Here is a 22,229-nt window from a genome sequence, read left to right as displayed (position 1 = left end):
TAAATCTTTGAGTTTTCATGTAAAAAGATAATGGAATTATTACTCTGTGAATTTTCCTTACATCCATAATAATATTTAAAACTCTTTACTAATTACAAATTAATCTCTTCTAGTGTATTTTTTTGAAGTATTTAGAATATATTACACAAGGATTGTTTAGAAAGTCTCAAACACTGGTACCAGTGAGAAACTATGAAGGACTTGGTAAGTTGATATTAATCTTAAGAAAAAAGTTGTCAAAAATGTGGGTGTAGACATCATCAAACAAGTAGTCATTAGAAACTAGATACCATAATTATATAAAGTGTATTTCTTGCCTCCCCTCCCTCCCTCTCTCCCCATGTCCAAAATACTTTTAATATAAAAGACCCTTTTTTCTTTTTCTTTTTTTTATTATTGGAGTTCAATTTGCCAACATATAGCATAACACCCAGTGCTCATCCCGCCAAGTGCTCCCCTCAGTGCCCATCACCCAGTCACCCCAACCCACCACCCACTTCCCCTTCCACTACCCCTTGCTCATTTCCCAGAATTAGGTGTCTCATGTTTTGTCACCCTCACTGGTATTTTCACTCATTTTCTCTCCTTTCCCTTTATTCCCTTTCACTAATTTTTATATTCCCCAAATGAGTGAGACCATATAATGTTTGTCCTTTTCTGATTGACTTATTTCACTCAGCACAATACCCTCCAGGTCCCTCCACGTCGAAGCAAACGGTGGGTATTTGTCATTTCTAATGGCTGAGTAATATTCCATTGCATACATAAACCACATTTTCTTTATCCATTCATATTTTGATGGACACCAAGGTTCCTTCCACAGTTTGGCTATTGTGGACATTGCTGTTATAAACATTGGGGTGCAGGTGTCCCGGTGTTTCACTGCATCTGTATCTTTGGGGTAAATCCCCAGCAGTGCAATTGCTGGGTCGTAGGGCAGGTCTATTTTTAACTCTTTGAGGAACCTCCACACAGTTTTCCAGAGTAAAGACCCTGCCATAAACTGCTGTTTTAACTAAGTCAGTAGGGTATAAAAATAATTTAAAAAATATCCCCTTAGGGGCACCTGGGTGGCTCAGTGGTTGAGACAAGTCTTTGGCTCAGGTCATGATCCTAGGGTCCTGGTATCAAGTCCCAAATCAGGCTCTCTACAGGGAGCCTGCTTTCCCCTCTGACTGTTTCTCTGCCTCTCTTTCTGTGTCTCTCATGAATAAATAAATTAAATCTTAAAAAAATAGAAAAAGTAAAAAATATCTCCTTAGAAGATAGAAAGACTAAACTTTGGCTGAAAAATATAAGAAATGATAGCATCAGCATAACTATTATGATGCCCTCCCATTCCCCCCATCCCTTAAAATATGCTTTTTTACCATACCACAATTAATCATGCATGAGCATTTGATTGTTATAAATTTTATTCGAATAATAGAAAATAATACATACAGATAACCATAGGATACACACACAGAATTCAAAGATAAACTTTATACTTTTCAATATGAAACGAAGTACATATCTCATGGAGATATATTGCTACAAATGCCAGGAAACAATAGAATAGTCATCTTGAAAATGGAAAGTATAGGAACATATTATCAGAATTACTAAATAATAAAAAGGTACAACTCCATTACGTGTAGCATAAAATACAGGTATTGGAGAAAGTGTTTCCCCACTTTTTGACTGGAAATAACAATGGACATATGAAATCTACTAGTCATTCAGATTTTTTCTTGATATATACAGTATATACAGACGTTGCAGAGAAAGTTCTATATCTTTTTCTCCTTTGTGTGTAATGACTTTATCTTAAATGCAATATTTAAATGTAAAGTAACATTTTATGACGTTATCAGAATTTTGCTAATTTTTATGCTTTTTTGATATCTGAACTGTTGGCTTCAAATTCTGATATCTTTGTAAAGAAGAACAAGTTCCTGCAAAATGTGAAACTGGTAGGAAAGAGGTAAAAAATTGATTTTGCAATGTCTAACACTCAATCTGTCGATTTTCATATATTCTTTACATATTGCTATGAAGTCATGTCTTCAACAATCTTTTGAAAACCACATATTGAAAGACTGAGTCATACATATCAAAGTCAGCAGCATTGCCATGGTTCTATTACAAATTTAACTCAGGAACTAAAAAGCCTGCCAGACTCACTCTGATAGACGGTTGGATTTCATTAAAAAACCATCTCCATCATCCAAAAAAGAGACGGTCCCTTAATGGAATCAGAAATTGGAAATGAAGAATTGTGTGAATTTTGTTTAATATTTGAGTTGAGATTCAAGTCATTCCTTATTCTCTCCACCATATTTTAATAAAACCTGAAAGCTTGTTCATAGGTGTGAAGGAAACAATTACTTTTTAATTTTTTTTTAATATTTGAGAAAGAATAAAATGTGATCATTTCAGTTTCATAATATTATTGAAAAAAAAAAAAGAAAGCATTACCCATAATAGAATGCAAACTTTAAAAAAGCCACTGGTCCTTATGACTTTTATATGGTTAAGTAAATTCATATTAATATTTTGCACAGATTCAGCGTGTTAAAGGTAACAGAACACTTTCACATTTCCTTCTTTATCTGTTAACAACGTATGGGGCAGGGGCAGATGCGAGGTATTATTTCCACATTTTCTAGACGAAAAATTGAGAGCTAGAAGAGCAAGGTGATTTGTAAAGAATCTCACAACTTTGTTATACTTAAACAAAACAGCACTGTTCCCACCTCTGGTGTAGCATTTTCCAACATTCTTTTGAATCACATGCACCCTCTTCCAAACAGGGTAATGTAAACAGGTAAAAATGTATTTTCAGCCTTGAATATTTCAAGTGAACATTTCAGAATAATACTGATTAAGTCTTCTGAGCAATGCTGTTGTAATGGGAAAATAACATTTGGACTAAATGAGATTTTCTACATTAACAAACAAACGTGTGTGCATATGTGTGTGTATACATGAGAGCAAGTGAGTCTATCCATAGGCAGTGCTTAAAATCATAGCTTATGAAGATCTTTATCAAAAGTCTAATGTAGGTAATATGTAAATTCCTTTGGTTTATCAAGTAAATATTAAGGCATTTCAGATTCCCCTAAAAAGATTTACTGTTTTTTTTATTATATTCATATTTTACCTATAGAAAGTTAAAAATACAGAGTTGAAAAAAAACATGCATAATCACTGCATTTCATGAAAGTACTTTTTTTGTAACCAATTAACTTTCTAGTAAATAATTTAAAAAAGTTACTATCACCACAAGGCATTTACAATAAAGAACAATACTACAGGTATATAACTTGACAAAGCGTGGACATTTGAGATGGCTGAAGTAGAACCTCTTGCATCCATATCTGTCAAAGATGATAAATAACTCATTAATAAGGACTGTATCAATATAAAAAATCAGGGCAAAAGCAATGCCTCTCTATCACGATCAAATCATACCATGAACCTAACCTAAACCCCCAAGTTATTAGCCCTCATATTATTTATCAATGTAGTATTGTATTACTTGCCAAAAACATCTCTGAAAACGCTCATATACTTAAGGTTTTTAAAAAACAAATCTAGGCTTCGTTCATTTAGTATTATTTAACTTTAATTGAAATTGCAAAAACAACTTAATCATTTTGAAAACAATTACACTCTATTACTGACAATTTTGAGATAATTCAATGGTTTAATTAAAGAAAGCTTTATTGGATAAGAGTTTGGAAAATCTGTGTTTGTTTCTACTTTATGCATTTCTAGATAAATTATTTGGCATAATATAAAACATCATCTTTTTAAAAAGAGGCAATCAATAAAAAGCTCCATTTTCCTGAGATGGCCTTGTCTGCTCTAGTCTTTGCAAGCTCAGCAGACGGCACATGTCAGACGGAAAGGCTACTTTTGATTCAGCAGCCCTCAAAATGCAAAAATAGTGTCTGTCCCTGCAAAAGCAAAGAACCTAATCCTTACACTTACACTCTGGCCCTATTATAATGTGAACTCTACATCTTGCCCTATTCTAGGAATAAGAGAACATATCTTAATTACTTTAAAACCTAATATAATAATCATAACAAGCTTAAATTTCTAGTTTTGCTCTATTGAAGTACATACAGTTTTTAAAAAGTCTATAGTCTGAAATAGTTTTAATAGATTTTAATGCTGTGGAACTCTGTTCTGAGATAAATGCTTCACATTTTCTTGGTATAGTTTAGCTATTTGTTTGTTTCAGTGTAAGTGTGGCAGTCTACATGATTTCACGTAAAGATACACTTCTTTCAAGTTTCCATACCCCTCTTTCTCGTTACTTCCTAACAAATTCATTTTGTTTTTTAAGATGAAAGAGAGAGCTTTTAATTTTACACCCAAGATTATAGACTAGGTCAAGCCCAATGACACAGGGAACAAAATTACTTATGTCACTGAGAGCTACAGAATAGAATATGGAGACAAGACAGCTTCTACTCTACTTAACTGAGGTCCCCAAACTCCAGACTTGAGATTTGAAAGAATAAATGTAGTTTCTTCTACCATTGTCACTGATTAAATATGAAAGTGAGCCTGTTTCCCTTCACTCTAAAAGTGTAATTTCTATAGTAAAGTAAGTATAATTTGGATTTTAAAAGGAAAAGTTAGTGTGAACCTCCTTTGAATCAGAAACAAATTACTTTTTTTTAAAGAAGTGTCTTTTGGTTTGGCCAAGCAGTTTATGACCTTAACAATATTAAATTTTCCATTTTTTGGCAGCAGCTCTTCCTACCCACAGGTCCTATCCCTGTGCTTTAATAAAACCACCATTTTGACAAAAAAAAATTTGAAAAGTTCTTTAAAGAATTAGTAAGATTCATGTATAATTCTAGGAGGCAAACAAAGATCTTAAAAATAGTTTGTAAGTTTAACATTATTCTTGTGAAATGCTTAAGAAATTCTGTTCTTTACAGGCAATCCAAAGGCAAATTTAGGCATAACTCATAAGAAGGAAAAAAATTCAACTTGATAAAGTTCTGCTAAATATTTTTCGATGTCTTTTCTATTTGTTATCTTTCTTCATATTTTGTACCACTCTTGAGAATTTTCTCTTAGCCTCATCTCTCATATTCCAAAAACTTCTTAGCATTCAGATGGAGGACATCATGGGGAAAAAATAGACAGAAGGGCATTGATTAATTCATTCTTGGGGGCTCATAACTCTGATGTTATCAATAAAGTAAGTGTTGAGTTTGACCAACTTACTGGTTATTCTTGGAATCCTGATCTGTTCGCTACTGGTTCCATCCCCTCCATCAGTGGTGGCCTTAACTTCAATAATGTAGTCCTCTTTAATGGGCAATAAAAGTTCTGCTGAAGTTTTATTTGTGTTTAGCACTTGCACATTATTTTGACTGCTAGTCCTATAGAAAACCTAAAATGAATGAACAAATACATTTATAATTCTTACATTGCCTACTCTTACTGTTTTTCACAGAACTGATTACACTGATGTCAACTCACTTATATTGTTTTGTTATAGTCACCAGAATACAAGTTCAATTCCTCGCTCTTTTCATAGGTCTTAAACGGGGAGTTAGTACATACTAGAATCATCAAGTCCTCAAAATCAAGAGTCCAGCTGGCTTGGGCATTTGTAAGGTTGGAGAGATGGAGCAAACCTCTACTGTACTGATTTTGAAAGCCAGACCAACAGGTTAGAGCCAACAATTTCAGTTGTTTTTTTTAAGTACTATATGAGCGACCATCAGAAGTAACTAATTAACATCATGAACAATTTACAGAGATTTTGTTCAAAATCACTGCATGACCAGAATTACTTCCCTTAAATTTATATTTAGAAATCAGATATTGGGGGGGATATCCTTTTTATAAAAAGTTTGATATCTCTTTGTCAAAATCAGATTATGGCAACCATATTATCACAGTTGGAAAAATCATTCAAACTCAGCTTCCCTTGCCAGGAATAGGAAAAGAAATCATTGCAAATAACTTACTTTATAACCCGTTACTTCTGATTCATTCTCCATTGCTTTAACTTGTTCCCAATTAAGTAACACTTTAGTGTCTGTAGCATTCCAAACAACATTTCCTGGTGGCTGACTGGGAGCTTGAAATGCAAAATGATAAATTAAAACAGATTTGAACAGAAGTGATACTTTACATAGAACAGATAATGACAGTCATAGAAGACTTATAGAAGTATAGCAATATCTCTTCGGTAATATGTTGCATATATGTATATATAGGTGGAATCAGAAAAAAAAATGAAGAGTAGCTAAATGTCCTTTAAAAAAGCTTTTTCAAGGGGCATCTGGATGGCTTGGTGGTTGAGCATCTGCCTTCGGCTTAGGTTGTGATCCTGGGGTCCTGGGATCGAGTCCTGCATAGGGCCTGCTTCTCCCCTCTGCCTACGTCTCTGCCTCTCTCTGTGTGTGTCTCTCATGGATAAATAAATAAAAGCTTATAAAACAAAAATACTGTTCAATTAAATTGTGAGATAATTCATTTCATCATAGTCATCACATCTTTTAGGACATTTCTTAATTGTGGCTGAGGGTCCTCTTCTGGAAACCTGTCCATAGTGGAGATAAGGAAATTCCTTTATCCACCACTAGAGGGGATGCTTGTTGATTTACCAAGAAAGGCAGGCTGTGTGACCCACTTTGACACATCCGGAGGCTGAGAGAAATTGCCAACTGAGCAGATTAAAGATGCACAAAATGAAGTGTGGATGATTTTTAAGCCAGCGTTGTGTGATGAGGTAGGCAAAATGGGAGGCAATCAAAGATAAGGGTTACTCATATTTATTCCCATGAAGTAATAGCTATTCATGTGAAAAACTGCAGCAGAGAGTCTATATTCCACTCTTCGTTTTCCAAGTTTTAAATCAATTTTTGAGAAAAATAAGGCAAAACCCTAAAACATTAATGAGAATTCCATTAGATAATGAATGAAATTCTCTGAGGTTGGAAAAACTTGGATTCATAGCTTAGTTCTCTCTCACGAGCACCAGACAGCATAGTCATGCTGGGGCAAGGGGGTTCAGCGACAGCACAGACAGGACATTAAAATTCAGTTTCCTGTCAAGCACAAAACAAACACAATATTATCCATTTGGCCACAGCATCGCAATTGCCCAAAGCAGTGCTGAAATATGTTGTACTTGTGGATTTAGCTGCAGAATGTGATCTGGTTAACTGAATTTGTAATGGGAAAATGATATAAAATATTGGCTATGCAGAGAAATTTCTAAACATCATTGACTCATGCCACGAGGGAAAGACGGCTGAATTTACAGATGGGAAGAGCTCTCAGATACATTTATGTGACTAATGACACCAAACAAGATTGTATTCCCTGCAGATTCTTTTGCTGCGTGTCTGCTCTTTCACGCTATTCTATGCTGCCTTTGAAATGTTGCGATCTGGCATTAGCAACGACTTGAGGTCAGCTCAGAGAGCTGAAGCTGCACAGCTCTGATAACAAAAATATGTTTAACGGCAGTTGCTTAGGGTTGAAATACTGTTGACCACGTTCTGGTGACTCAATCCAAATGATATGAATGCACAAGTGTTAGAACATTTCCCCCAAGTCTGTGATTTCCTGCATCCTGACAGTACTATAACAGGTCAGGTTCTGTTGGATGTGGTGCAGAGCACAGCCAGCATGGTCTGTTCTACCAAAAGCTGTGTGTGCTTGGAGATTACAGGAAACTTGAGTAATTTTGGTTGAATCATCTCTTCCAACACTAGGCTTGTAGAAGAGATGAAGTGCAAGTGTAACATTGAGGCTTATCTTGTATCAGTCCAAAAACAGATGAATGAATTCAGCCTGAATCAAATACTTTTTGAATAAACAGAAAGAAAGGAACAGGAAAAGGGAAAGGAAGGAAAAAATTAAGGTTTGTTCTGGGTCTGATTACTCTCATTCTGAATCATATCAGTGTTTCCTGAGCCTCAGATAATCATGTACCACTTTCATAACTTTTGCTATCTTTAAAAAGAAGACTAGATTTAAAAAAAAAAAACAACACCATATAAACATCTACCATTAGCTTCATCCCAAGCACTAATACACAATCATGGGCTTAATATGCTACTGACATTCTTAAGGTACTCTCTAAAATAAATGAGGCATTCTTAAGTTTTAAAAAAAATTGTGAACCACCTTTAAATCATCTCTCTTACTACTAACTAATAAGAATAAATTGTGGATTATTAATCACCACTAATAAGAATTTTCCATCATCTGGAAAATTCTACACCAAATAAGTTTTCCTTCTATGTTCAAAATCCTATTATTGTTAGCAACTAAATGCTTATTAAACATTTATAAGATGGGCTGCACAGGGTGCCCGGGTAGCTTAGTTGGTTAAGTGGCTGTCTTCAACTCAGGTCATGATCTCAGGGAGTCTGCTTCTTCCTCTCCCTCTGCCCCTCCTCCTGCTTGTGCTCTCTCTCTCTCTCTCTCTCTCTGTCTCTAATAAATAAATAAAATCTTTAAAAAAAACATAATATGGGCATGGTAAAATGTGATTTTATATAATATAATTTACTTCATTCTCATTGCGTTATAGTAACATCCATTTCTGTACATGGCTAATCTGGACCCAGAGACTTAAAAACAACTGAACACTCATGTTTACATCAGCATTATTCACAGTAGCAAAAAAGTGGAAGCACTCTAATTGTCTGTCAACAGATGAATGGATAATCAAAATGTGGTATATACATAAAATGAAATATTATTCAGCCTTAAATAGGAAGGAGATTTGCTAACACATATTACAATATGGATGAACCTTGAGGATATTACAGAAAGTGAAATAAGCAGGTCAAGAAAAGGGAAATTCTGTATGATTCCACTTATATGAGGTACCTAAAGCAGTCAGATTTATAAAGACAGGAAGGGGAATAGTGCTTACCAGGGACTGGGCGTTGGGAATAGGGAGCTGTTTCATGGGAACAGAGTTTCGGTTTTTAAGATGAAAGACTTCCAGAATGAGTTATACAACAACCAATCTTAACACTACTGAAGTATACATTTAAAAATGGGCAAGATGGAAAATTCATGTTACATGTATTTTTACCATAATTAAAAATTAAAAGCAAGAACTTACTAAGCTACACAACTGGTCAGAGATATTATGTGGATTCAAACCAGCTCTGATTAATTCCAAAGTCCATGCTGCCCATATTATATTGTGCAGAGTACCTGAGACCTTATTTAACTTCCAAGTAACTGATCACAGATTTATAGATGATGTGAAAATGAATATTAAACAAGAATGTCACAACCTCCACCTTCACAGAAATGTTTTCCCTGCTATCTCAAACTAAAGTGGGGCCTCTTCTTCAGATATTAGGTCCTTTCTTCATAATCCTCATCAAAGGTATATTTTACATTTTGTTGTGGTTTTATTTTTATTAACATCCAGTTTTCCCCCTATAAGATCCTTGTAAGCAGAGACAATATCCAGTAAGGTCTATGACACAGAGAAATCAATATGGTAGATCACTGGCCCAATGCCTTGTCAAGGGTAGAGAGCAAATTAGAATTCTGTATATGACTGATGTTTTAATGTAAAAAGCACAAACTCAAGTATCAAGGAATCACTTTTACAGTGTTATCAAAAAATAAGTTCAATCCATTTCCTTCGTGTTCCCAAGGAATGATTCATGCAATGAACATTCTAAATAGGGTAAAGATTCAGAGTAAGCATTAGTGAACTAATTTCCTATGGTGGCAGCAGGACAACATTTGGCTGGCCACACTTCTCAAATGCAGCACATCAGATTTCGAAATGAATTGTCTAGCTACATGGTTAAAGTTCTCCAAGACATCCCCCCCAAATGGTATACAATTTACAAAGACAAAACTGGGAGAGTTAACACTCATTGATCATCAGCTTTGAAACCTGCAAAAGAAAGTGTGTTAAGGGTTAAAGAAAAAATGAATAAGGAGGTGACAACATCTGGAATAGCTTTTGAAAGGCAAATTATGATTTTTAGATATAGACGCGAAAGAGGGAAAGGTATCCTGCATAGGGATAAACATGTGTGAAGGCACAAATGCAGGAAATAGCAAGGTACAGTGGGGAGCTCAGAAGTTCTGACTGGTTACAAGGTTATGGGGAGGAGAAGGGAGAGAGCAGATGCAGTTTAAGGAGCAAGCAGGAGAAGGCCTGGGTAGCTCAGTCGGTTAAGTGTCTGCCTTCGACTCAGGTCATGATCCCAGGGTCTTGGGATAGAGTCCTGTGTCTCTCTGCTCAGTGGGGAGTCGGCTTCACTTCTTTCTCTCCCCCCCCCCCGCTCCCCACTTGTGTGTGCCCAGGCATGCTCTCTCTCTCTCTCTCTTAAATAAATAAATAAAATCTTAAAAAAAAAGAAAAAAAAAAACAAAAAAAGAGGCAAGTAGGAACCAGATGCTGAAAGGTCTAAGAGACCAAAGAAACCAGAAGAAGAATTTTTCTGTAGGCAATTAGGAAGGCATTAAATAAATGATAGTAGGGAAATGATACTACCAGTTTCAGTTTCCTAGATCTTTGTGGGAGCAGAGGGAAAGGAGGAGAATCTTAGGGGGCATTCTGTTGGGAGAACATAAGTAGTGCTTCATGTAAGAGAGAATAAAGGTCTGTTAACATGAAGAGAATAAAGGTCTGTTAACATGAAGATGATTATAGAGGACCTGGAGGGATGGGACATGAAATTTGTGTAGACGCAACAAATTATGATGACTGACATCATATAGGTGCTGGCAATAAAAAGCAAAGCTGGGATACCTGGGTGGCTCAGCGGTTGAGCATCTGCCTTTGGCTCAGGGCGTGATCCTGGAGTCCAAGATCGAGTCTCACATTGGGCTCCTTGCAGGGAGCCTGCTTCTCCCTCTGCCTATGTCTCTGCCTCTCTCTGTCTCTCATGAATAAATAAATAAATCTTTAAAAAAAAAAAGCAAACCTAATTCTAGCTGATGACACAGACCTTGAGGAATAATGTCTCCACCTGGCATGTTTTTCACTATATAATTAAGAACTATTTATGTATTAGGGATCCTTCCGAGTACAGTAAGCAATGAGATAAACATGTTCTCTGACTCTAACCATAGGCCATATCAGTGGTTCCCAAGGATCCACATTTCTTCCACTAGAGATGATTTTAAGTGGATGACATTTTAAATTGGAAATATGTACACACTTTCATGATAGATTAAAAAAATCTGTCACATCCAATTCTTGACTGACAGATGTAATTCTTTTGGATGAAGCCAATATTGATATATCTGTGGTAATCTACTTCACACACGACACACAGATCATTAAAACTAGGTTCTAATTAATGATACAGAACAAAGGCGGTTATGCAAACACAAATAACTTGTATGTTTCCAGCTGCACACAGATGTCTGCTAAGCATCCCAAAATACAGAGTGACAATTCCAACTAACTGACCTAAGGGAATATTTAATACAAATAATTCATCTTAAACCAAGTGATCAAGAAAAGAATATCACTTTACTAATAATAGTCACAAATACCCTGATTCATTCTTTGCAAAACTTATTCTCAGGCTTTCCTTTTTTTTTTTTTTTGGAAATCAATTAGGTTTATTTTTCTTTGCATTTCTTTGTACTGTTTAATTTTTTAATTCAAATAATTGCTCCATTTTCATTTTATTAAAAATCTTAAAAATCTTATGGCTACTATCTAATAATAAAGAATATTAGGGATTTTCTGTTTCTAGTAAATGTATAGTTGCCTTTTATTTTATTATTTTTTAAAGATTTTATTTATACATTCATGAGAAACACAGGCAGAGGGAGGAGCAGGCTCCATGCAGGGAGCCCGACGTGGGACTCGATTCCGGGTCTCCAGAATCACGCCCTGGGCTGAAGGTGGCGCTAAACCGCTGAGCCACCCAGGTGTCCTGTATAGGTGCCTTTTAAAATAAATGTATTTAACTATTAAATCTATAAGGAAAATAATAATACAGGTTGTTTGGGTTGGTGGCTAAACTCATGCAAATATCGAGGGACTGGAGATGGCAAAACACTGGGCAGATTAGGAACAGGTTGTGTTTGCTCAATGCATGAACCAACCTTCTCTTTAGCAATTTCATTTCCATTTGTGGTTTCCATCGTCACCAAATTCATTTACCTTGTATTGAGCCTTCAATGTCCTCTTCCATCTTCAAAGAGTCAAACCTGAAGCAGGAACTCTTTGCTTCTACAATCTCTTTAAAAAGGCTGCCTACCCTCGTGTGCCAGGAGTCATCTTGTAACAGGCACAGAAACCATCTACCTCGTTTACTTCAGACAAAGGTCTGAAAGCATTGTGGCCAGTTACAAGGCCCATGTCCTGAGCTACTTGCTTAACCCAACAGAAGCCACAGTGTCTCAACTGTAAAACAAAAAGAGCTTGGAGAGCAACTGTTAGATGAAAACCCACAGGAGAGTGGAATCGCTTTACAACTATAAAACCTCAAATAGGAAGTTGCAACCTGAAAGTACATTAGACAGCCTGCAAACTTTGATTTTTTATTTTTTTGGTCTAACCCCCGGTACTTTAATTTTGCTTAGTTGCCGACATTTAAAACTCAGGAGCTTATTTTAAGTTCTGGATTTTTTTTTAAATTTTATTTATTTATTTGAGAAAGAGCACAAGGGGAGAGGGAGAGGCAGACTCCTTGCTTAGCAGAAAGTAACATGGGGCTTGATCCCAGGATCCTGAGATCACACCCAAGTGGAAGGCAGACGACCAAACGACTGACGCACGCAGACACCCCTAAATTCTGGATTTTTGATTGCTGATTGCTCGTGTAGTATCAGATTGGAAAGAATGGGGCCTACTCTGATGGATAGAGAAAACAGGCTGGACCTAAGATGCCCCAGCCACACTTCCCTGATCATTTATACCTGACAGCCACTGAAGGTATCTGACTTTACATTTCTCTTTAAAAATAAATACTAGTTTTGGCAGGTGGTGGTGGTGGTGGTGTTATGTGTCTGGGTGGCTCTGTCAGTTAGCAAAACTAACGAAAACTAATTCAATTTTAGTAGAAAGATAGCATATTAGATTAGCACAACACTAATTGGCAGGCTGCAAAATTATTTCAGTAATTTCAAATGCTGTAACAAAAATTATTCATTGAAGGCTTTTATTATTGTTGTTCTTCAACCACCCATCATGATATCCTCTGTGTATTTGATTCATAGACAAATCAAAGTCAGCTTTATAGATTTTACTTAGTCTGCAGCCTCTTGCCTATGAGTAAGTGGTAACTATAAGGCTGTTGACTGGATGAAGCTAGGAATATAAGGCATGTTTACCAGTAGCAAAATGATTAAATTGTGGTATATTATCACAATCAAATATAATACATACACACTAACCTATTTATGAAAAACTGTTAATGACCATGGGATTTGCTATGATGTATAGGTAACTAATACACAGCATACTTCCAATACACAAGACAGACATTCTATAGAATATAAGCCTGAAAAGAAAGCCCAACAATTAATGGTGATATTTCTGAATAGACAGAATTATGAGTGATTTTTATTTTCTTCAGTTTTCTTTTTTCTCAAATTTTCAACAATAAACATATTTTCTTTTATATAATAAAAAATAGAGGTTGTTAAAATTAAGAATATTATTTTCCAGAATTTTCAATAGTGATATTTTCATAGTGGTGATGGTGGAACTGGCATTTACTTTCAAAATCTGGAATTTTAAGAACATATAGAATTTTAAGAACATACTTGCTATGATTAATTATGGAATATTCAATAGATATCTCAATTTTTTTTCTTGCCTCCTTGATGATAATGAAGTGACCTAGTGGTAAGTGATTGTTCTCACCAGTAGCTAGAAACTGTATTTTATAGTTGGAGTTCAGTTGAGTTGAACATTAGCATTGGTCATGAAACTGCTTAAACACGTGACATTGTACAGGGATCAGGTAATGAAAAGATACTTTCTCCCAAATAATGAGACATATTTGTTTAGGAACCATTAGAATTATTACAAATAAACAAATGACTAGTAATAGGAAGCTGACTCAATGTTTAACTATACAACAAAAACATCTACTTTTTTTTTTTTTTTTTCAAAAACATCTACTTAACTCATCTGAAACTCAGAAAAGACTTTTCTTGGGGTCTAACCTGGAATGTCAGGAATGTCAGAGAGGAAGATCTTTCTTTGTTTTAAATGACTGGAAATTTCCTTGACCAAAATCTTTCCTTCTTTGAATAATAAAAATAATACAATTTGTAAACTCTAAGTAAAAACATTTAAAAATTTCTAGAGAATTTGTAGGCAAGTGGAAGATTTCCAAAAAAGTGCCAAAGCTCCAACAAAGTAAAGTTCATAAGATTTACACATTTAGCCAGAGGAATGACTTGTTCTTTTATTAGCTGAAACTCCCTGACTGAATTCTGTTCAAGTTCAATATTACATTATTATCTTGTTTCAGAACTTACAAAATTAGAAATCATTTTGTTGAAGTCTATAGACAAAAAAACAAAACAAAACAAACAAAACAAAAACAAAGACAAAAAAACTCCATCGCTCCTAAGTCTGAGGAATATGCATTAGTGAACAGTGTTTCTATAGCTGTCTCTGTGATTTGTGGTATATCCAACAATAACATTAAGTCACCTAGTGAGAAATTTCTTTTACTTTTCCTATTGGTGTGAAGAGAAAGCTGGATTTGGGGATACTAGGTCTTTAATATCTCTTAGAAACTACTATCATAAACAGAGGAAGCAGGTTTAGAGGTTTGAATAGGCAAGAGCATGTTGCTAGTATTAAAAAAGTGGAGTGACTTATTTGTTAATTTTATTATTCTTATTGATTTTATTACTATTTGCCTTATTATTTTGTTAGCATCAATTTATGGCAATGATACTGGTTTCCATATTCAGTTTCCATTTTAGTTTTAAGTTAATAAAAGCAAAAATTGCAAGCTACTTTTTAAAAAATAATACATTTACTTTTTATTGGTGTTCAATTTGCCAACATACAGAATAACACCCAGTGCTCATCCTGTCAAGTGCCCCCCTCAGTGCCCGTCACCCATTCACCCCCACCCCCCGCCCTCCCCCCTTCCACCACCCCTAGTTTGTTTCCCAGAGTTAGGAGTCTTCATGTTCTGTCTCCCTTTCTGATATTTCCCACACATTTCTTCTCCCTTCCCTTCTATTCCCTTTCACTATTATTTATATTCCCCAAGTGAATGAGAACATATAATGTTTGTCCTCCGATTGACTTATTTCACTCAGCATAATACCCTCCAGTTCCATCCACGCTGAAGCAAATGGTGGGTATTACAAGCTACTTTTTAAGACAGACTGCCAAGTACATATTAGAGGAGACCCAAAGGAATGGCAAAAATTGAGAAGAGAAGTCACAAATAAAAATTGGGAAACCTTGCATTGATATCTTTCCTAAATCATAACTTAGAGTGGATAATTAGATAATTAAATTATACACATAAAACTCGAGAACTTCCAAATTGTGTATTTGAAATAGGAATATTCATTTCATTTTAAACCTCTGAAATATTCTGACTCATATTCTTTTAGTGTTTGTTTTACTCACATTACCTTTTCAATTCCTTAGAACACACTTAATTGGTTTCCTTAAATTTAGACAATTGATTTTAGCTCAACTTATATGGATGAACATTCTACTTGCAAAAGCAAAAATCTCAAGGGCAAAACATTGTACCATTTAATATTATTCTGTTTTATCAAGTGGACATACATGTATAATCATCACTGAAGGAAAAAAAAATAGTATTCCCTTGTTCCAGGGTAAGGTCTGGGCCTGTGATTCAGGCCAGGCTAGGGAAGGTTTTCCATCAACTGATCATAACAACTGGTTCTGGGATGAGCCAAGAAGAACCATCCTTAGCTCTGAGTGGAGTTATCAGCAAGGAGTGGTCCACTTTTCCCAGGGTGTTTAGTTGATAGAAACAAGCCTTAAGGTGCAAATAGCAATACTTCTACCCTGAAAGGGGAATATGGTGAGAATGATTCCATCAGAGCCAAGAGATGGAGAGAGTCTTGTCTGTTCAACATCCATTATTGGGCACCAACTATAATTACTTCAACACTGGAGAAAAAAGTCTGAGGAGAGAGTTATGATCAAAGTGGGTAAAATTTTTGCGCTGAAGACCCTGTCTTCCATTCAAAGCAGGCTGGAGAGACAACAATCAAATAAACGAGGATGAGTTATAGAATGTGAGGTTGGTGTCAGTGCTCTACCCAAGAACAAAGCAGGGAAGGAGAAAGAGTGTCAGGAGATGAGAGATGCACTTTTAAATACAGTATATTAAATACAGTATATATTCGGGTGGCACTGAGCTGATACTTGAGCAAAGATCTGAAAGAGATGAGAGAATAAGCCCTGGATAGCTGGAGGACCTTTCTGGGCAGAGGGAACAGCAAATGCAGAGGCCCTAAAGTGAAAGTGGAGTGAGCGAAGACGAATATAGTAGGAAATAAGTCAGAGTGGGATTTGGAGGATGGATCATATAAAGCCGTGTTAAGCATTATAAGGATTTAGTATTTATCTGGAGTGAGATGAAATAGGACATCTTGAGCAACACTGGGGACTTTGGGAGACAGGGGTGAGGAGAAGCTGAACAGAAAGTGGTCACTGCCCTGATCCATGTGAGGGATACTCCACCTTGCATCAGGGTGACAGCAGTGAAAGCAATGAGATGTGGTAGGTTCTTGCAGAGTCAGATTCTGAACCAGTTGTAGGGGATGAGAGAAAGAGAAGAGTTGAGGGTGATTCCAAGATTTTTGACCTGAGAAACTGAAATACTGGGGTTTAATTTACTGAGACAGGAAATGTTGTAGAAAGGACAGGTTCTAAATGGGGTGGATGGGACAGTCAAAAACTTAGTTTTAGAAATATTCAGTATGAAGTCTTATTAGATGAATCTTGAGGATGTTGGTTGAGTGCTAAATCCATCCATACTGAAAGCCAGAATTACCACTTGACTTTTTAGTTATACAAAGCAGAATATTTGCCCTACAAATTCCTTCTTGCAATCTCTGAACATAAAATTCTCAATATGTTTCCTTTTAGAAGCCAAGAAATTTCATCATTTACATGCCATCTGCAATTTTTCCTCATCAGTGCCTTTAGAAACAAGATGTTCTTAAGAGTTAGCTCTCCTTGGGTTGCAAGTAACAGAGACCCATTTTAGATTACTTAAAGAGGCTAATTAGAGTTTAACTCAGAAATGCTTCCAAAAAACACAAGTATTTGGATATCAAAAATTAAGTGTTTAATGGAAGCTGCAGCATTTAACTTGAGAATCCTTGTATTATTTTACATTAATCAAAAATAATCACCCAAGATCTGTATTGATATAAAGGCTTGCATACTAAATTCCATGATTACGAGTCCATGAAACTTGCACATTTTAAGCAAGATGGTAAAAGACTACATTAAGTGTTTTGAATTCACAATGTTCAGTCAAGAGGAAGTATATTTGATTAATAATAGTCCTTCAGGCTGGCCTGCTACTTTAGATTTCATTCATCCATTTAGCTACCCACTCAGTATTTAACACATGGTCTGTAGCACCATGCTGGGCACTAGGGCTGGATGAACAAGACACAGAAGGATTCTTTCCCCATAAAGTTTATAATCCAGAGGGGAAATCAGACAGCAAGAAAACAGTCAAAGATGTTATTTTAGTTCTTATGTCTGAAGCATGATGATAATTCTCTTTATATAGAGATATATAGATAGAGATATATAGATAGATATATAGATAGATATATAGAGATAATCACAAAAACCTTACCAAAATTCTTATAGGATTTGAAGCTAAATCCAAAGTCAAAGGTTAAGATGACTATTAAGAGTTGCCAGTAACAGTAATACATAAACAATTTAATTTATATATCTATTTATTTATTTTTAAAGATTTTATTTATTTATTCATGAAAAGCACAGAAAGAGAGGCAGAGACACAGGCAAAGGGAGAAGCAGGCTCCATGCAGGGAGCCTGATGTGGAACTTGATCCTGGGACTCCAGGACCACACCCTGGGCCGAAAGGCAGGTGCTAAATCGCTGAGCCACTGAGGCATCCCCAAGAACAGTTTTATTTATTTTTATTTTTTTTTAATTTTTTAAATTTATTTATGATAGTCACAGAGAGAGAGAGAGAGAGAGAGAGAGAGAGAGAGAGAGAGAGAGGCAGAAACACAGGCAGAGGGAGAAGCAGGCTCCATGCACTGGGAGCCCGACGTGGGATTCGATCCCGGGTCTCCAGGATCGCGCCCTGGGCCAAAGGCAGGCGCCAAACCGCTGCGCCACCCAGGGTTCCCCCAAGAACAGTTTTAAAGGGTTCCATTTTACTTGCATTTTGGTATCTTTAAGGAAAATTATTAACATAAAATTGAAATTTATAACATGCTTCTCATATCCAATCTTAGAATAATTAGGATTTCAATTATCTCTATCAATCTCTGACCCAATGTAGGAAATTTTTCCCTAATAAGACTACAGATCAACAAGCAATTCACTGAATTGTAGAAATAAGAATGTATCACTTTCTGAGGGATTTCATTCAATTGTTGGAAGTCCCATCAGACTACAGCTCCATGAGCAGAGGAATCCTGTCTGGCTTTGATCACATTACCCACATCCTAAGCATGGAGTAAAATCTCAAAAAACACTGATGTTAAATGAGACACAGATATTCTGATTATATGGATGAAAGAGAGGCTTGAAGAATGAAGACTTTGTATGGATTTGGATGCCTATCCTGCTACTAAGTCTGTGATCTCAGGGAAGTTAAATAACCTCTATATGCCCCAGCATCCTCATCTCTAAAGTGAGGCTACCATCAGCTTTGAAGTCATGGTGTTGCTGTGAGAACTGAGAATCAATATACAAAACATACTGAGAACAGTGACTGCAAATTGCTCAGTAAGTGTCAGTCATTAAAATCATAATCACTATCATTATTGTTGCATATTTCTACCTTAGATTGAGTGTTTATGTGTTACACTGAAATCATAAAAATTTCTTTTTAAAATTTTATTTCACTCATTGTGCATTATCATAATATTCCTATTATTTGTCTTTTCCTTATATTTTACCAACTTAAGTTCTTCACTGATTCCATGATGATGTCATACTGTCTGTTATAATCATAATTTTTTAGCAAGTAATCGTATCAATTATTAAATCAGAGGGAAGAGCCAGATAAACTTGCTTGCATATATTCTCGCAATCAGAATTTTTGATTGATGCTGTGCTTTGAATACATAAATAATGATGTATATTTAAATCTTACTAATTCAGAATTGTTATTGAGAATACCAAACATATTTAGCGAGAAGTTCTAAACACGGAATGTTTTCAGTTTAAATATTTCCAAACCCGTATATTCCTTGGTCTAACACCTGAAATGTATTATGAGTAAGAGGTTGGGGTCAGGCTTCCCCTAGTAACTCGTGAAGGACAATATTGAATTATTCCATGAGTTGGCTGATTGTAAATGTATGTTACTGAAGATTTACAATGGTTTGTGCTAAACTTTTGCTCTGCAATCTCATTATATCAGCAAACTGGTAATTGAGTTCTCTTTTATACAGATAATTCAAACATGAACATGAACTTCGCTGATCAAATTAACACTGGCTAACTAAAATCTAAAGTAGTAGGGCAGCCCTGGTGGCTTGGCGGTTTAGTGCCGCCTTCAGCCCAGGGTGTGATCCTGGAGACCAGGGGTGGAGTCCTGGAGACCTGGGGTTGAGTCCCACGTCAGACTCCCTGCGTGGAGCCTGCTTCTCCCTCTACCTGTGTCTCTGCCTTTCTCTCTCTCTCTCTGTGTCTCATGAATAAATAAATCAGATCTTTAAAAAAATAAAGTAGTAGAATTATGTTTTATATATATTTTAACTTATCCACAAAGTTAGCCAGTGATATTCAGTTTTATATTATTGGTATTCTCAGCAATTTTATTTAACAAATGTATGTTCTCATAAAAATTTGAGAATTATATACAGATATAGAAATGCATTACAGAAATCAAGCAAAATTAATGTCTCATTCCCATATGCAGCCAGTTAAGCAAACATTTTTACCGAGTTAATAAATTTTGAAAACAAGAAAAATAATTTTCTGTAAATAAAAGTAATACATTATTGTGTTAAAGGTATTTCATCCTTCATGCCCATTTCCTTACCTACAGGATGTTAAAAATAATGATAGCTACCTTCTGTGGTAGTTAGGAAATTTAAATGTGGGAATTCATCTAAAGCCCTTGGGACACAGAGTATTCTCAATTGCTATCAGCTATGATGATGACATGACAGAGACAATTCAAACAGTTGTACTACAAGAAGTTACTAACAAAATACAATGATTAAAAACATATCTGTGCTCTCAGTTTAACTGAAATATATGTGGAAGACTATAAAATTGCAAATTACTGATTTTCCTGTAGTGTAATTCAAAGCCAAGTTATGTATAGCTCATAATTGCGGCTTGTGAATTTACCTGTGAATACATAGCTAACAAAGGCTCAGCTTTGAAGGCAACTAACAACTCTGGTCAGATTTTTAAAAGTATTAGTATATTCACATGGACCAACATCTTCTGGTGGTAACCTTTTAATGCACATTGGCATCTTTTAAATAAAGTAGGAAAGCAAAAAAGAAGAAAATCACTCGACTCTCTAGTATGAAATTTAACTTATTCATGTTTACCAGAAATCCTCAAGCTTTGGGGAACTAAAAAAAACCCAAACAAACATGAAAGTAAACGAAGTTTATCACATTTTGAAAGAAAAATGGATAGATTTAACTAAACATCCCATACTAAGATTTTTCAAAAGGTACACATTTATTTTCACTTGGGGTTTCTATCTAATGATTCAGGGATATCACAAAGACAAAGATATATGTGACTGAATTTCCAAGGGTTTGGGGTTGGATTTGTAAGATTCAGTGTGCTTACTGACTTGGGTTGTCCATTTTAAATGATGAAGAAAGCTACCATAAATTACTTCCTTGCCATTGAAAAAATCAGAATATACATACGAGTTTTCTTGGTGGTTGCATTCACTGTGGTGCTAAAGGGACCAGCCCCAGCACTGTTGTAAGCCCGGACAGCTGTGTAATATGCCAGGTTACTCTTCAAGCCACAGAGTCTGGCTGACGTCTCATTTCCTGCCACTTTCACTTTGCTTGATGATTCTTCTTCTCCGTTATTCCAATAGCGCACCTGGTGGACAGAAAAACATTAATTATGCGAAAGGTTGACATAAACAGTACTACCCCTTTACATGAAGTGATTTTCATGAAAATGGGTACTGTAATATATTTACATTCATCATTTATGCAACAAATGCTGGTTAAGGACCTCGTGTGTGCTAAGTGTTCCATTAGGTTCTGTTCCACAAAAGTGAGAGAAAAAGGATGGCAGGAGGAGACAGAAAATGAATAAGCACATGAAGAAGCCAGATAAAGTCAAAGAGAGTAAGTGCTTGACTACAGCTCATCAAGGGGAAAATGAGGGTGAAATCTTATTGAATACAGCAAGTGCCCCCCGCCCCCTTCTCAGGCCCTAACCAACCAGGTCCAAGCTCAAGACCAGAATGCTGGCAACTCTATTTAACCTCCACTCAATGGTAGAGGTTCCCTCCGGGAAGAAAGTGAACTGTCTGAGAAAAAAAAAAGACTATCAAAAAGCCAGCTGGCCACTGGATTATCCTACAGTGATGGCCAGGTGTCAACAAGTCCACCTGCTCATGCAGAGCTGCTGAAGAGAAAAGGAAAGCAGTTAACACAGTTAAATTTAAGTATATGTTAACATGTTTTACTTGTATCTCATTATTCTGAATTGTGAAAATGATCCAAGATATTATATAAAGATAAATGCATATGTAGTATAAGGCATAAAAATAGGTTAATGAGAATATTTAATAAAAAAGAAAGAAGCGTAGGAAAATACAATAAAAATACATGTTTCCTATCTCCAGTTTTTGCTATAAAGTTCTGCTCTGCTAGGAAGTTTGGATTATCTATATAGTAAAAGCAAAACCAACACAAACAGCAAAGGCATCAAAACCATCAAATGGTTCAGGAAAAGTACAGCCATTCCTCAAGAGAAGGCCAGATATTACCATTTAGTCGTGTAAAGCAGGGACCAGACACTTAACATAAATGTGTAAAGCACACTGGGTACATATTTTTT

At 35.7% G+C, this 22,229-nt stretch overlaps 1 protein-coding gene across 1 annotated transcript in view; it reads right to left on the bottom strand.

The window, feature by feature from the left end:
• Window positions 1-1,418: 1,418 nt before the first annotated feature.
• CNTN3 (contactin 3) overlaps window positions 1,419-22,229 on the bottom strand; it is a 247,363-nt gene continuing 226,552 nt past the window's right edge. Inside the window, exons 19-22 of the mRNA XM_055343752.1 lie at window positions 21,074-21,257; window positions 5,988-6,100; window positions 5,236-5,404; window positions 1,419-3,362 (exon numbers count right to left, since the gene is read on the bottom strand). Of these exons, the coding sequence (XP_055199727.1) occupies window positions 3,262-3,362; window positions 5,236-5,404; window positions 5,988-6,100; window positions 21,074-21,257 (567 nt within the window). The 3' untranslated portion in view covers window positions 1,419-3,261. The remainder of the gene's footprint in view (window positions 3,363-5,235; window positions 5,405-5,987; window positions 6,101-21,073; window positions 21,258-22,229) is intronic.

The sequence above is a fragment of the Nyctereutes procyonoides genome, unplaced genomic scaffold (assembly GCF_905146905.1).
Source record: "Nyctereutes procyonoides isolate TBG_1078 unplaced genomic scaffold, NYPRO_anot_genome, whole genome shotgun sequence".
In the NCBI taxonomy this organism is placed as follows: Eukaryota; Metazoa; Chordata; class Mammalia; order Carnivora; family Canidae; genus Nyctereutes; species Nyctereutes procyonoides.
The sequence above is the reverse complement of the archived record's forward strand: the minus strand, read 5'-3'. Positions and strand labels throughout refer to the sequence as shown.